The sequence below is a fragment of the Aulonocara sp. 'chitande type north' Nkhata Bay genome, linkage group LG4 (assembly GCF_057382095.1).
Source record: "Aulonocara sp. 'chitande type north' Nkhata Bay isolate Kocher_YH1m ecotype deep benthic linkage group LG4, A_spYH_male_GT1.1, whole genome shotgun sequence".
NCBI lineage: Eukaryota > Metazoa > Chordata > Actinopteri > Cichliformes > Cichlidae > Aulonocara > Aulonocara sp. 'chitande type north' Nkhata Bay.
Genome location: NC_141347.1, coordinates 22896567 through 22912740, shown reverse-complemented (window position 1 = coordinate 22912740; position 16174 = coordinate 22896567). Strand labels below are relative to the sequence as shown.

General features: G+C 41.3%; 1 protein-coding gene across 1 annotated transcript in view; it reads left to right on the top strand.

Annotated features, from left to right (window-relative positions):
- Window positions 1-6993, top strand: part of LOC147332575 (nuclear GTPase SLIP-GC-like) — a 28815-nt gene extending 21822 nt beyond the window's left edge. Inside the window, exons 16-22 of the mRNA XM_086289214.1 lie at window positions 4464-4637; window positions 4728-4876; window positions 5021-5138; window positions 5342-5450; window positions 5556-5686; window positions 6184-6265; window positions 6350-6993. Coding sequence (XP_086145340.1) covers window positions 4464-4637; window positions 4728-4876; window positions 5021-5138; window positions 5342-5450; window positions 5556-5686; window positions 6184-6265; window positions 6350-6432 — 846 coding nt within the window. The 3' untranslated portion in view covers window positions 6433-6993. The remainder of the gene's footprint in view (window positions 1-4463; window positions 4638-4727; window positions 4877-5020; window positions 5139-5341; window positions 5451-5555; window positions 5687-6183; window positions 6266-6349) is intronic.
- Window positions 6994-16174: the final 9181 nt, after the last annotated feature.

Genomic DNA, 16174 nt, shown 5'->3' with positions numbered 1-16174 from the left:
TCGCTGTGGTCTGCCCTCAGATCCTCTAGCCACTGAGCATTGCCGTTATGGGTTGCATCCTTCTCCCATATGCTCTTCCAGTATTGCTCCGTCTCCAGCCTTGGTGGTGCTGTTCTCTTATTATTGTTCCCTTGCCACTGAGAGTACACCTTTGCTGGTTCTGTGGAGAACAGCTGGTTTATTCTCCCTTCTATCTCTCTGGTGTACCTCCTCAAGGGGCTGGCCAAGGCTGTGAGTCTTTGCTTGGCAGTCTCCAAGGCCTCAGGTATGGACAGCTTGCTGTATTTCTTAGGCACCTTATTCGTCGCACCTTTCTGCAACTCTGTTAGTTGGCTAACCTCTCTCCGTGCTACTTTGATCTTGCCCTCTAGCCTCCTTCTCCATGGAGGGTACTGCCCCTTGTGGCTGTTCAACTTGTAGCCAAGCATCTCACTGATCACTGCTGCCGTATTGTAGATCAGCTTGTTAGTGTCGGTAATCGTGGTTGTAGGTATCGTCCGTAGTGCTGCATTAACATCATCTAGCAGACCTTCTGAGGGTACTTCACGTAATCTTGGTAACCGGCTACGGGGGATCCAGGTTTCAAGCTTGGCCATGATCCTATTTTTCAGGTCAGTTCCAGGCAGGAATCGAACTTGCGATTCTCTGTTCCAAAGGCGTGTAGTCTAACCACTACGCTATCCAGCTGCTATATATATATATATATGTGTATATGTATATATATACACATATATATATATATACAGTGGGGCAAAAAAGTATTTAGTCAGCCACCGATTGTGCAAGTTCCCCCACCTAAAATGATGACAGAGGTCAGTAATTTGCACCAGAGGTACACTTCAACTGTGAGAGACAGAATGTGAAAAAAAAAGGCATGAATCCACATGGTAGGATTTGTAAAGAATTTATTTGTAAATCAGGGTGGAAAATAAGTATTTGGTCAATAACAAAAATACAACTCAATACTTTGTAACATAACCTTTGTTGGCAATAACAGAGGTCAAACGTTTACTATAGGTCTTTGCCAGGTTTGCACACACAGTAGCTGGTATTTTGGCCCATTCCTCCATGCAGATCTTCTCGAGAGCAGTGATGTTTTGGGGCTGTCGCCGAGCAACACGGACTTTCAACTCCCGCCACAGATTTTCTATGGGGTTGAGGTCTGGAGACTGGCTAGGCCACTCCAGGACTTTCAAATGCTTCTTACGGAGCCACTCCTTTGTTGCCCGGGCGGTGTGTTTTGGATCATTGTCATGTTGGAAGACCCAGCCTCGTTTCATCTTCAAAGTTCTCACTGATGGAAGCAGGTTTTGGCTCAAAATCTCACGATACATGGCCCCATTCATTCTGTCCTTAACACGGATCAGTCGTCCTGTCCCCTTGGCAGAAAAACAGCCCCATAGCACCGTGGCTCAGGGGGTTGGGAAGTGTATCTGTCACCGGAAGGTCGCCGGTTCGATCCCCGGGCTCTCTGTCCTGGTTGTTGTGTCCTTGGGCAAGACACTCTACCCTACAGCCTACTGGTGTTGGCCAGAGGGGCCGATGGCGCGATATGGCAGCCTTGCTTCTGTCAGTCTGCCCCAGGGCAGCTGTGGCTACAACCGTAGTTGCCTCCATCAGTGTGTGAATCTGAGAGTGAATGAATAGTGGCATTGTAAAGCGCTTTGGGTGCCTTGAAAAGTGCTATATAAATCCAATCCATTATTATTATCATAGAATGAAGAGTAGACTGATATATTAAATATTCCTGTATTGGGTGAGAAAATCAGACCATGTCATAACTGCTTTAAGTCATACAGAATAGATATCAGAGCCTTAAACAGGCTGACTTCTGCTAAATGGGTCAAACTGGGCAGAAAGTATACAAACACATAACATCCTTATAGAATATGATGTAACACTATAGATCAACCTACCTCAGAATATATAAAGCATATAAACAATTCCAGCAAAATGATGCAACAAACAAAGCAGTACTACTAATCCAAATTACTCAAAGCTTCATAGAACTGAAACAAACATTTATTTTTAGGTCCTTTAGGTTTCTCAACATTAAACTTGTTTGGGGAAATCGACGGCGCATTTGGAGTATGCATTTGAAGTACACTTCGAATTGGGACAGCCGTCGTCGCGTGGCGGTGACGTAATCGCACTTAAAATGCGTACTTCAAGCGTGCAGACCCTGAATTGGGACACAGCCAGCGTGTGTGGCGTCGTGTGGGTGAGCGGTTTGCTGATGTCAACGTTGTGGATCGAGTGGCCAATGGTGGCGGTGGGGTTCTGATATGGGCAGGCGTATGCTATGGACAACAAACACAGGTGCATTTTATTGATGTCATTTTGAATGCACAGAGGTACTGTGACAAGATCCTGAGGCCCATTGTTGTGCCATTTATCCACAACCATAAACCTTATGTTGCAGCATGATAACGCACGGCCCCATATTGCAAGGATCTGTACACAATTCCTGGAAGCTGAAAACATCCCAGTTCTCACATGGCCCGCATACTCACCAGACGTGTCACCCATTGAGCATGTTCTGGGATGCTCTGGATTGGCGTATACGACAGCGTGTTCCAGTTCCTGCCAATATTCAGCAGCTTCGTACGGCTATTGAAGAGGAGTGGACCAACATTCCACAGGCCACGATCAGCAACCTGATCAACTCTATGCGATGGAGGTGTTGCCCTGCGTGAGGCAAATGGTGGCCACACCAGATAAGATAAGATAACCTTTATTAGTCCCACACGTGGGAAATTTGTTTTGTCACAGCAGGAAGTGGACAGTGCAAAAGTTATGAGGCAAAAATTAGGATACAATAAGAATAAATACAGTACACAACTGTACAGAATAGAATAAAATAAAATACTATATACAGTAGAATAAAATAAAATAAATATACAATAAGATAAAAATAGAATACAAATACAAATGCTATATACAACTGAGTAAAAATACAACGATGACAGAAAGGATTATTGCACTTAGTGTTATTGCACATGTATGGATGTGTGTGTTTGATCAGTTAAAGTCTTTATTATGGAGTCTGACAGCAGTGGGGAGGAAAGACCTGCGAAATCTCTCCGTCCCACACCGTGGGTGCCGCAGTCTCCCACTGAAGGAGCTGCTCAGTGCTGTCACAGTCTGCTGCATGGGGTGGGAGATGTTGTCCAACAGTGATGACAGCTTAGCCACCATTCTCCTGTCACTCACCACCTCCACTGGGTCCAGAGGGCATCCTAGAACAGAGCTGGCCCTTCGGATCACCCTGTTCAGTCTCTTCCTGTCCCCAGCAGAGATGCTGCCGCCCCAGCAGACCACACCATAAAAGATAGCAGAAGCCACGACAGAGTCATAGAAGGTCTTCAGGAGTGGGCCCTCCACTCCAAATGACCTGAGTCTCCGCAGCAGGTACAGCCTGCTCTGCCCTTTCCTGTAGAGGGCGTCTGAGTTATGAGTCCAGTCCAGTCTATTGTTCAGATGAACACCAAGGTATCTGTAGCTGTCCACAGCCTCAATGTCCATACCTTGGATGTTCAGTGGTTGCAGTGGAGAATGCTTGTGCCTGCGGAAGTCTACCACCAGTTCCTTGGTTTTACTGGCGTTGATCTGGAGGTAGTTCAGCTGGCACCAGTCCACAAAGTCTTGGGTCAGACCTCTGTACTCCTTGTCGTCCCCATCAGTGATGAGGCCGACTATTGCAGAGTCATCAGAGAACTTCTGCAGGAAGCACTGGGTGGAATTGTGGGAGAAGTCTGCAGTGTAGATGGTGAAGAGGAACGGAGCCAGAACCGTTCCCTGTGGGGCCCCCGTACTGCAGATGACCCTGTCCGACACACAGCCCTGAGTCCTCACATACTGTGGTCGGTCGGTGAGGTAGTCCAAAATCCAGGTGGTGAGGTGATGGTCCACTCCAGAGTTCACCAGCTTGTCCTTTAGAACCGAGGGAAGAATGGTGTTGAAGATACTGACTGGTTTTCTGCCCCTCCACCCCTATAAAGCAAAACTGTGCACATTTTAGAGTGGCTTTTTATTGTGGGCAGTCTAAGGCACACCTGTACATTATTCATGCTGTCTAATCAGCCCCTTGATATACCACGCCTGTGAGGTGGGATGCATTATCTTGGTAAAGGAAAAGTGCTCACTAACACAGATTTATAAAGATTTGAAAACAATATTTGAGAATCATGGGTCTTTTGTGTATATAGAACAATTTTCAGATGTTTGAGTTCAGCTCATGAAAAATGGGAGCAAAAGCAAAAGTGTTGCGTTTATATTTTTATTCAGTGTAATAATGACAAAATGTATAACTTGAAATGTCTGCATAACTCTGACACCTAAAAAAAATATGTAAAATAAAAAATATATTAAAAAAGTGTATATATATATATATATATATATATATATATATATATATATATATATATATATATATACACATACATATTTGTTTTTTATTTCAGGGTGTTGGAAAAGCAGATGATGTATGTAAAGTCCTTGAGAAAAACATGAGGGAACAACTTAATACAGTAAAAACAGCAGTTGAAGAAGCAACCAAGGACTTTGAACAGTGTCTCGCAGAAGGGATTAAAAATTTCATAACCTCTGAAAAAAAACTGAAGACCTTTTTGGATCGTGTATGTATCTTAATTATAATTAAATCAAAGCAGCAGATTTTGCACTCTTTATGAGCATGCGTTTAAAAATGTTTTCCTGATTTGTTTTAGAAAGAGCCCAGTTTTTTCAGCACACTACAGGCTGTAGTTAAGAAGGACGGCATCCACACAACAAAACGCGGGGAACAAATAGACCTCAACATGATGTTGGCTTCATGCCTGACTGACAGCATTGATAAAAAGTTCAGAGAGACCTTCCCGTAAGAATAAACAGAATAAATAATAAAGTGTTATCATATTAAGTGTTTTTCTCTCTCTCTTTCTCTCTCTCTCATATACATTATACACATTATTCACTTGTCAATGCTGCCATCAACACTATTATTCTGAAACACATTTTTCAGAAATGACATTAAATGTGGATCATTCAAAGGAGTCATAAGCAGGTTTTCACTTGGCACCAATTCACTGATTCAAAAATACAATGATGTCGAACTACAGCTGATATTTCTTCAGACACAGGTACACTGTCTAATTGTAAATTCTCCTGTTTATGATTCCATTACCATCAAGATTAATATTTACACAAAAAAATAGAATGTGTAAATATTAATATGTTCTGCTCTAATTAACTTTTGGAGAAAAAAATAGAATCATCTCTATTACCCTGATCTCTTGTTGTTTTTTTTTTAAATACATTTTTACCAATGTTTCCTATTTCTAAGGAGGACAAAATGAAGGCTCAAATGGAGAAATTCATCCTGAAGCAGAAGAAGAAAATCTACACCAGTCTAACAGAGACAGTTAAGGAAAACATGACAAAATGTTACATTGGTAAGTTGACACATTTGCATTTATTGTGAATGTAGGCATTCATCACAATTATGCATAAAAAGTTTTGGGTTCTTTTTTGTTGCAAAACCTTGTGTCTTCTTGTAGAAGTAAAAGAAGTTGAGGGAACTGGAGCACTGGAAAACATGAGGAAGACTATTGAGAGACATGTGTACTCAAATAAGAAAATGTATGAGGAGGCAAAAAAGACCATGTTGATGAAGATGGATGCATTGAAGGTTTGTCACATTATATAACATACCATACCACCTTTATTTATAAAGCACTTTAAATTAAACCAGGGTTCCCAAAGTGCTGTACATATACAAATAGCATAAACTGAAAAAAGAATCAAACTTGTTCAAAATAGAAAATTAGAAAAAAACATAGTCTAAGGTTATCTTGCAAAATGTTCTTCGTTCACATAAAGGCTTCTTTTATATTTCTGTAATACATATATATCAGAATCAGTACTATTGCCCCGTCTAAGGAGAATGTAAACCAAGTTCTTCTATTTGTTGTTTTTTGTTTTTTTAAAACATTAGTGAGGTGGCTGTTAAATTTGTACTGGGCGTTACAATTAGGACTCCAATAGAAGAGTTTAAACTGAAAAAGGCTACTTTCAGCACTTTAATAATTCTCACTCTAAACAAACATGTAATCAGTAATTCAAGTCTTTTTTTTAACTCATAATTTGGCACTGTGAAAACTAATAAAGGCTCTTATGTTAAATTAGAAAGTCATGCTGTTCACGCTCCAGAAAATCATGAAGGAAGCCATTGAATTCTCACTGAAGACTGCTGCCTACTCACTCCCAGGTAAACAGAATATAAAGTAAATCTTTCATGTTGAGTACTAGGAATCCTGTATGTATTATTAATAAAATCACTTTGTTGTTTTAGATGTTTCAGAGTATCTTGAGACTTTGACAACACATTATAATCAACTTCAAGGTGGTCAAGATGAAGAAATGTTACAACAGTAGCTGGGTAAAAATAAAAATGGTATTATTATTTTTGTAATACTTAAATTAATCAGCTTTGATTACCTGTTTTGTGTTTAATTACATAAATATTGCTTTTACTAAACTAGAACTTATATCCCTGGCAAGCCTGATTTGGATAATCAGAAGAAGACATTGATTTATTTCTGCTTCACATTTTAGCATCTTATAGTATATTCTAATGTTTTAATTGCATGTGTTAAGTCTTGGTTCATTGAAATGAGAGCCATTAGTTTATGGATATGTTTTTCAGTTTTATCTTTGAGCCTTATATAGCACAATATTTTTTATTGCAATTTCAGAATCAGAATTTTTTTCCTGCATTACATTGGTTTCTTTGGGTGTCATGAATAATAATACACCAGCATTACTATCAGCTTCTACTTCAGCTACTAGTTTATAATTTTATTTTTTGTTGTTTCTAATCTGTATATGCATGCAAACATTTGATTTTGTATACAGTTCAATAAACCTTGATTTAAGTGTTTTTGTAAGATGAAAATGTTTTTCAAACCTTGTTCTTGTCCTTTACTTGCCCTAAAACTAAGCTGCTTGATAAAAACTACTTACAGGTTGCAAGCTTCAACTAACACTAAATCACAATCTGAGATATGCATTTTAAACTAAAACTAAACACTATATACACATACGGCCACTGCTGTCAACTGCTGGGAGTCCCCCTTCCTTCTCCTGTGTATCTCCTGGGCAACTGCAGTGTGATAAGATAGCCCTTTGTTCACAAAACTTTGACTTGGAAAGTTACCTATGAAAGATTTCCTCAATATTATTATAATTTAGTTTAATTTCACATTCTTTTGATAGCTTTTTCCCTCTTCACTCATTAAAATATAAAAATTTAAGTTTTGAAATTGTAAAATATATGAATCAAATTTTAGAGTCAGTTTCACAATATAATACTGCAAATCACCAAAACTATTTCCAGTAAACAGTTGTTCATTTATCCATTTCAATTTAAGCTAATATATAGATACAAATTAAATGAAATAATTTAAAATAATTTAAATTACTAAAAGAATCAAATACAGAAAAATAATATTCTTCCTTATAGATCAATAACAATTGCTGCTACTTTAATTCCCTGCGTACGTTGGGCCAAGGAGGAGGAATAGCTACGATTTTTAAAGTCATTTTAAATGTAAGCAGCTATCAACCCCGTCATTCACCAGCTTTAAACTGTCTGTGTTTCAGCTGGGCTGCTCCAAAATAAAATAAGGACTTTGTGAATGACTTCTTGGCTGAATACATGCCAAAATATGATTGTGTTCTTATTGTTGGGGATTTTAATATTCATGTGTGTTGTCCTGATATGCCCATGGCAAAGAGCTTTTTAAATTTATTCTTTTAATCTGGTGCAATGTTTGACTGGTCCCACACATGAACGTGGACACATACTTGATCCTGTTTTAACTCATAGTTTTTATGTTTTTAACGTAGAGATTCGTGATGCTGTGTTTTCTGACCACAGTCCTGTAATGTTTGAAGTTCCTCTTGCCTGTACCTCAGTTAAACCTCATGCTGCTCCTGGGTTTTCAACAGTTTTTAACCAGAACTGTACAATCCCATAGTTTTTATGCAACCAGACTGAGGAACTGAGCTCATGGTTTTATTCCACCTGTTGGACTGCTTTGGACACTGTCGCTCCATTAAAAACCAAACTGCCTAAAGCTAAATCTGAGCCCTGGTTGAACGACATGACCCAAGCTGTCAGATGTGAGTACCGTCAAGCTGAACGCAAGTGGGAAAAGGACCAACTACAAGTGTCATTCGAGATGCTAAAGGACTGTTGGCTTCAATATCAAAAAACTGTAAAAGATGCCAAAAGAAACCCTTATCTGACATTATTCTGTCAAATTGTCACAACCCGTGTGTTTTAACTATTAACTCTGTTCTTAGTGCACCACATATCGACTGTATCAAGCCCTCGTCTGAAGCCTGTGAAAATGTTTTACTTTTTTTTTATTGAGAAGGTCTCCTCCACAAGGGCTCAAATCTTGCCTTGTGCTCATGACCCCTCAGTCTCTGCTTCCTGCTTTGCTGTCCTTGACAGGTTTGAGCCTGTGACTATGTCCTTTTTAAAGGAGACTGTTGGTCATTTTAAGCCTGAGGTTTAGAGGTTTTCCACACTCTAACCGTGTGTTCACACTGAACGCGATAGAGGCGGCCAGAGCGTCAGGTTTACATGTAAAGTCAATGGAAAAAGCGCGATGACACGCGATTGCGTGTCCCGCGAAAATTTGGAAGCAGATTTGCATCACGAAAACATGAGAAACGGGTGTCAGTGTACACGTCTGGCGCGTTTGGCTCGCGAATAAAACCACGCGCGTCAGTTTTTGTGTTGCATTTTGTGCATACGCGTGTTTCACGTCTACCGCTTGAGTTGGAAAAATCTGAACTCCAGCGTCAAAACGTGCCGCGACAACCAATCAGGAGCCTGGTGATGTGGCTCTGACCTTGGTCAAAGCGGCAGATCCATCAACACTGTGGTGAAAAAGGCCCGACAGCGTCTCTACCACCTCAGACACTTGGGAGACTTCCGACTGCCCTCCAAGGTGCTCAGGAACTTTTACTCCTGCACCATAGAGAGCATCCTGACGGGGAACATCTCAACCTGGTTCGGGAACAGCACCATGCAGGACAGACGAGCGCTACAGAGGGTTGTGCGATCAGCTGAGCACACCATCTGCTCCGAGCTCCCTGACCTGCACTCAATCTACAGCAGGCGGTGCTGGACCAAGGCCAGGAAGATTGTGAAGGACCTCAGCCATCCCAACAACAGACTCCCAGCCAACATGTATATATGGGCCCCACCTGGTTTTTGCTCGGGCTGGATGGGTACCATGTGGGCATGGGCTCAAACTGGGCTTTTTGTATGGGGCCTACTTGGGTTCTTCACATTAAACCCATATGGGCCATCCCAAGTGAGCACTTTTAGTAGGTCCTAGCTGGGTCAAACATGGGAAACACTTAACTTGGTCCAAAATGGGAAACACATGTAGGACCCACTTGGGTTTTCCACCTGGGATAGACATGGGCAAACACAGTCATTTAAGGATAGGCTGTTGTTGTGTGCCCCAGGTGGGGCAAAGTTAGGTAATCAATATATGTTTTAGTATCGATGACACAGGTGGGCCCCACCTGGTCAAACTAAATGGGTCGCACATGGGCAAATGCAAGTCAGACCCTGAAAACATGTCTATGTGGGCCCCAGGTGGGGCAAAGTGAGGTAATCAATATATTTTTTTAGCACTGATGACATAGGTGGGGCCCACCTGGTCAAACTATATGGGTCGCACATGGGCAAATGCAAGTCAGACCCTGAAACATGTCTATGTGGGCCCCAGGTGGGGCAAAGTTAGGTAATCAATATATTTTTTTAGCACTGATGACATAGGTGGGGCCCACCTGGTCAAACTATATGGGTCACACATGGGCAAATGCAAGTTAGACCCTGAAAACATGTCTATGTAGGCCCCATATGGGTTATGTTAAGTTAATATGGGCATATATTTTATGTGGGCTCAAGATTGTTTAGTATATATGGGACCCACTTGGGTTTCTCACATGAAAGCCATATGGGCAAAACCAAGTGGGAACATATAGTAGGTCCTGGCTGGGTCAAACATGGGAAACACTTCACTTGTTTCAAAATGGGAAACACACGTAGGACCCACTTGGGTTTTTCACCTGGGTTAGACATGGGCAAACACAGTCATTTAAAGAAAAGCGTTTGCTGTGTGCCCCAGGTGGGGCAAAGTTAGGTAATCAGTGTTAGGTATTTTAGTACCACGGTTAGCATTTACAGAAGATTGTTTTATACAGAAAAGAGTTGCTCAATAAGGCCGATCTACTAGTTGTTTTTCTCTTTCTCTGTGACCCAAGAATTAATGTGTAGGACTCACAAGCTGGTACCCCAAGGTCGAAAACACCACAGAGATGAGACCACTTCCTTACTCCCATCCTCCCTTGTTCTTTATCTCCTGGAAAAGGCTCGTTAAAGGCTAGGTGGTTTGTTTCAGAATTCACTAATGAAAGAACTCTGTATTTTATGTCTAGGAGTGTATTTTGCTGGGATGATCATAAATTATAGCTGAACTGATAAACTACACAAGGGATACTTTGCTCAGAAAGCAGGAAGACGTTTCCTTATTTGGTCTGTACCGGTTTGAACTGGGAAAGCTGACACACGAACCTTTTTTTCCTCTATATAAGCTGTTATGTACTAAATAAACCTTTGAGTCGATTGGGAGGGCAACCTAAAGCAGTCTCTGTTTTCTTGTTCTCCCAAGCTGCTCCCGAGCTCGTACTAACACGCTGAACGGCATACCTGAGTGTTACTTTAAATAATTAGGAATCTTAGAAGGAAAGGACAAAACTCTGCTTATCGCTCACGCCACGGAGGAAACCCGGGATGGCAATTTCCTTCAATCTTGGTGTCAGAAGTGGGATCCCTGACAGAAGGTAAATATGCGTCTTTCATATTTATATAAAGACCTATTATACCTCTCTCAGTGATTGATCCATAAAGAAACGGGATATGCTGACGAAGTTTCACTTAGTGATCCAGAGAGATACACTGACGACTTCCTCAGTCCCCGAATAAAGTAAATTAACCCTTGTGTGGTGTTGGTGGACACAGGAAGTTGCCTGTTGTCTTGAATATTTTAATTTTGTTTAAAAAAAATAATAATAATTAATTGTTTAATTAAACGTACGTTAAAAAGTGAGAAGTTGCTCACTCAGAAAAAGTGACACAGAAAGTTGCCTGTTGTCTTAAATACTTCTCGTTAAGTGAGAAGTTGCTCACCAAAGAGTGACACAGGGAGTTGCCTGTTATCTTGAAACGTACGTTAAGAAGTGAGAAGTTGCTCACTCACAGAAAGCTAGTAAATAATTAAATTTAATTTTGTTAAAAAAAAAAAAAAAAAAAAAACGAAAGAAAACTGAAAACGGGTCTCACAGACCCGATTACCATACAAGGGTTAAAAGCAGTAAATTAAAAGCAGAAAGACACAGGAAGTTGCCTGTTGTTTTACGAGAAGTTGCTCGTTAAGCGAGAAGTTGCTCGCTAAGTGAGAGTTGCTCACACAAACAAAAAAATTGCTAGCAATAAATTTAAAGTGACCTCAGCTGTGCCGCAGCGAAAATACTAACCTAAATCCTCCTAGCGTGTAAACCCCTCTGGAAATCACTGAACATGGGTCAGAATTATTCAAAGACCACAGACAGGTCCGATAAAAAATCTAAAGTACCTGTAAAACCAAAAATTAATAAAATACAAAATAAAGTCTCAAATAACGGCTCAGTACAACTCCCATTTCCGGTTACGTGTAACCTACGTCCGCGAATCGGTGAAGACGTCCATGATCACGTATCCAGAACATGCGGAAGTGCTTATGTGACTGACTTTGTTTACAACTTACGGACTGTAAGTACAACGCATTCTAATTTCTTTTCGGAGCCTTATCCCGAACGATTATCGCCAGAAAACAGGTCAGTAGAAATGTTGAATATCATTTGTGATAAGAAAAGTAGTCTGCTTAAAAAGTCCTGTAGAAAATACATGATAGAATGCCGCGACGTGATGCATCAAATGTTACCGCTATGGACAAAAGGAGGGTAAATAATGACAAAGTCGCCGATTTCTTTAAGAATCTAAAGAAATTCCTGCTAACAATGTCCAGAGACAAAATTGACTTAAATGCAGTAACTATGTGTAAACAGAAGCCTGATGAATCTATCCTAGTATTCATAAAACGCTTTATGCACTGTTGGACAAGCTAGAGGTGCAAATTTAGCTCAGTTTTCCAGCAGCCGCAGACACCCAAAGCAAAAATGAATTTGTGTATTTAATTTAACACAAAGGGTGAAATGTTTGCTGACACTGATAACAGCTTATGTTTTCTCTGCCCTATGTACCGACATGATGGAGAAGGAACATCCTCTGTGTCAGCTGGACCCTCAGCAGAGAATGAACTCAACATCCTTTTTGTCCGGTACTCTATGTCACACACTGTGCCAAAAAAAAAAAAACGTGTACAGACGCCACTAACAGGTAATCCCATGACTGGGAGCCACACTTTTGTTTCTCTCACACTGTTCAACAACATGATAACTGCTCACACAAGTGAAGGTCAAACAGTGATTTTGTCACATAACTCAGACATAGGTTACGAAATATGTCGACACATAGATCTAACCTACCCTATCCACTGTACTATTTCTGCAGTTACATTGCCAGCTGAATACCAGAATATGACATTGTGGTCTAAAAGTGAGAATGATATAGGATTTATTGACTGTACACTTTATCACGTACACCTATTAAAACACAACAAGCAGTATATGTCAAGCAGCATCCCATTTCCACGGAAAAAGCCGCAGCCCTAGATGTCATGATAGGAGATTTATTGACTACAGGAGTAATAAAGCCTACAGTATCTCCATATAATACTCCTGTCAATCCTGTGCCAAAGCCTAACAAACCTGGCGTATGGCGTTTCATACAAGACTTAAGGCAAATTAATGCAGTCAACATTCCTCTGCCACCTCTCGTTTCAGATGTTCACAGCATATTGACATGCATTGCATACACATTTTACCGTGGTGGATTTATGCTCCGCTCCTTTTTCTCATGAAGACACACAGCCGTTATTTGCATTCACACATAGAAATAAGCAGTACACTTGGACTCGTTTGCCCCAAGGCATGATAGACAGCTCTGCTGCTTTTTCAATGGTGCTTCACTCCTCCAGGGCTGCACCCTGATCCACATGTGGATGACCTCCTCCTCTGTGCTGAAAGTGAAAAACTATGTCAAACTGCTACACACATGCTTCTCCAGCACCTCCAAAACACTGGCCACAAAGCATATGCAAAGAAAATGCAGTACTGTCAGACTTCTGTTCAATATTTGGGATTCACACTGTCTCACGGAAAACGTTCCATGACTGCAGACAGGGTCAAAGCTGTGACCTCTGTCCCTCGTCCCACTACACAGAAGGAAATGTTGTCCTTCCTAGGCATGGTGAACTATTGCAGACAGTGGATACCAGACTGTTCTTTTCATGACCACATTCTGCGTGACTGTTGTAAAAAAGACAAGCCTCCTCGAATACTGTGGTCCACAGAAATGACTGCCTCTTTCAATGCATTACAGGGAGTGCTGACCTCCGCCACTCAAAGGTGCTGCCTGAATTGTTCAGGGAATGCCGGCCTGCCTGAGGGCAGTAGTAGCTTGCTCTATCATGATAAGGGACTGCGAGAAGCTCACACTCTCACATGACACTATTCTACACACCAATCACCAGGTCACGACCATTCTAGCAAACATAACTACACAACATATGCAAATCTCACTATAAAAGCGAGCAGCACACCTGATTCGCCAGCACATTTATTGATCCTATGCTGTGTTCTTCTGACCGACAGGATGGCTCAGACAGGCTTGACGTTCATGACTGCATGACACGTATACAGGAATCCACAGCACCACGTCCAGATTTAGAGCAAACACCTATCTCAGACTCAGTCATTGTTTATGTGGACGGGTCCTGTTCAAGGCCGAATGACAACTCATTTCTTTGTGGCTATTCAGTGGTAACAGTGCCTGACATCATACTAGAGGCTCACTCATTACCATTTCACTCAGCACAAAAAGCAGAGCTCATGGCTTTAATACGCGCCTGTGAGCTACATTTGGATAAGCATGTGACAATTTACGCAGACAGCCGCTATGCATTTGGCGTTGTGCATGACTTTGGCACATTGTGGAGACAGAGAGGATTTAGATCTGCTGATGGAAAATAAATTGCTAAATTCTGATTTTGTTCAAAGACTTTTTCAGGCTATACAGCTGCCATCGGCCGTTGCAGTTGTAAAAACGAAAGGACACAGTACAGCTGACACAGACGAAGCAACAGGTAATGCCTTAGCAGACGTGACAGCCAAGGCTGCAGCTGCATCACAGCTCCCACCTCCGCAGGAAGTATTATCTGTGCCCCTACAGCTGCCACTTGTTACACTCCCAGACTATTTAGACACAAATGTTGATTTAAAATTCATACAAGAGCAAGCCTCTGCATAGAATAATGACTGTACCTTAGATGACAGAGATGGCTTATACAAAATCTTAAGGGTTTGATTGCCCTCCCATATTCCCTGATGCCAGTCCTTGCCCGACATTTTCACTGTGTGAGTCATGTCGGACAAAGAGGGGTAATAGGGGCAATAAAATTAAGATTTGTAATTGAGAAAACATCACATGCAGTAAAAAGCATATTAGCAACCTGTCTAACATGTGCGCGAACTAATGTAGGAAAACCAAAAGCGAAACATCAGCATTTACCACAACCAGATTTTCCATTTCATACATTACAAATTGATTTTACACATATGCCAGCACAAGGAAGCATCAAGTACTTACTGGTAATAATGGATCAATTTAGTAAATGAGTAGAAGCTTATCCAACCTCAAAAGAAACTGCAGAAGTAGTCTGTCAAAAGTTGAGCAATGAAATAATACCCAGATTCGGAATACCTCACCAGATTAACAGTGATAGAGGATCTTCATTCACATTAGAAGTAATTCAAAAGTGTGCTGAAACTTTAATGACCTGTGTCAAATTACTTACTCAAGTCCTGTGTGAGATTAGAAGGACTCAATCTGCAGTAACCAAATTATCTCCATTTGAAATAAGACTATTTCCAAGACCATGGTCAGCTTCCAGAGGGGCACCGCTAGTAGAAGGTGATGTATATTGCATTGTCCACTGATGTTCACAACCTGATAGAAAAACTGAATAATAACTATCAGAAAGTTTGTCTCTCTCAGCTTTTCCCCTCCACAGTTCCACCAGTGGAGACAAGGAGATGCATGTTGGAGAAGCCACTAAAACCAAGGACTCTCTGGGAGGCCGCGCGTGTTCCAGCCCCCAGACTGTACTGGCAGTGACGAAGAACCAGCATCCTCACAGACGACAACCTCAGTGGATTCATGCCAGCAGGGTTAAGACCAGCCCAATCGGACCATCTCAGGCGTCGGATCAAGCAGACGACATCTCCGGCGAGCCAGCGCCCGGAACTAGAGCAAATAAACACACACGGGTAGATGACATCTCAGGCGAGCCAGCGCCCGGATCCAGTACATACACACACAATCACTGATTAACACACAACGCCTGAAAGAACAACAACAAGGTACTCAAACATCCAGCAGGAACAGAAAGCCAAAAGTACCACATGATGTCTAACCTGATAAAGCCAGACTCATTTCATCCTGATAATGGAGAAAATGAAATGCCCATTGTCATCATACGACGCTTATTCAATGTCTCTCGAACCTGGGACCAGGCCAGAAGACAACTGAAGAACTGTTTTTCTTATATATTGTCTTATATATTCAGGTTATTTATCATATCTATCGCATTAACCTTAGGATTTCTCTTTGCTATTTTGTATTGTAAACTGCAACCATGTTCACATTTCTGCAGGTCATATTTTGCTGACTATACCTCATGCTCCATTTTGCAAGACACCTACTTAATGCACTCCTCACGCTCCCTAAAATCAGTAAATAGCAACATAGACGCCACTAATAAACCATTTTATGCACCCTCTAGAACAGGAGCTAACGCCTGGTATGAAAATGCCAGAACAGCCGCTCGTGATTTAGGAAACAGTAACTGTTATGTCTGTTCAAAGGCTA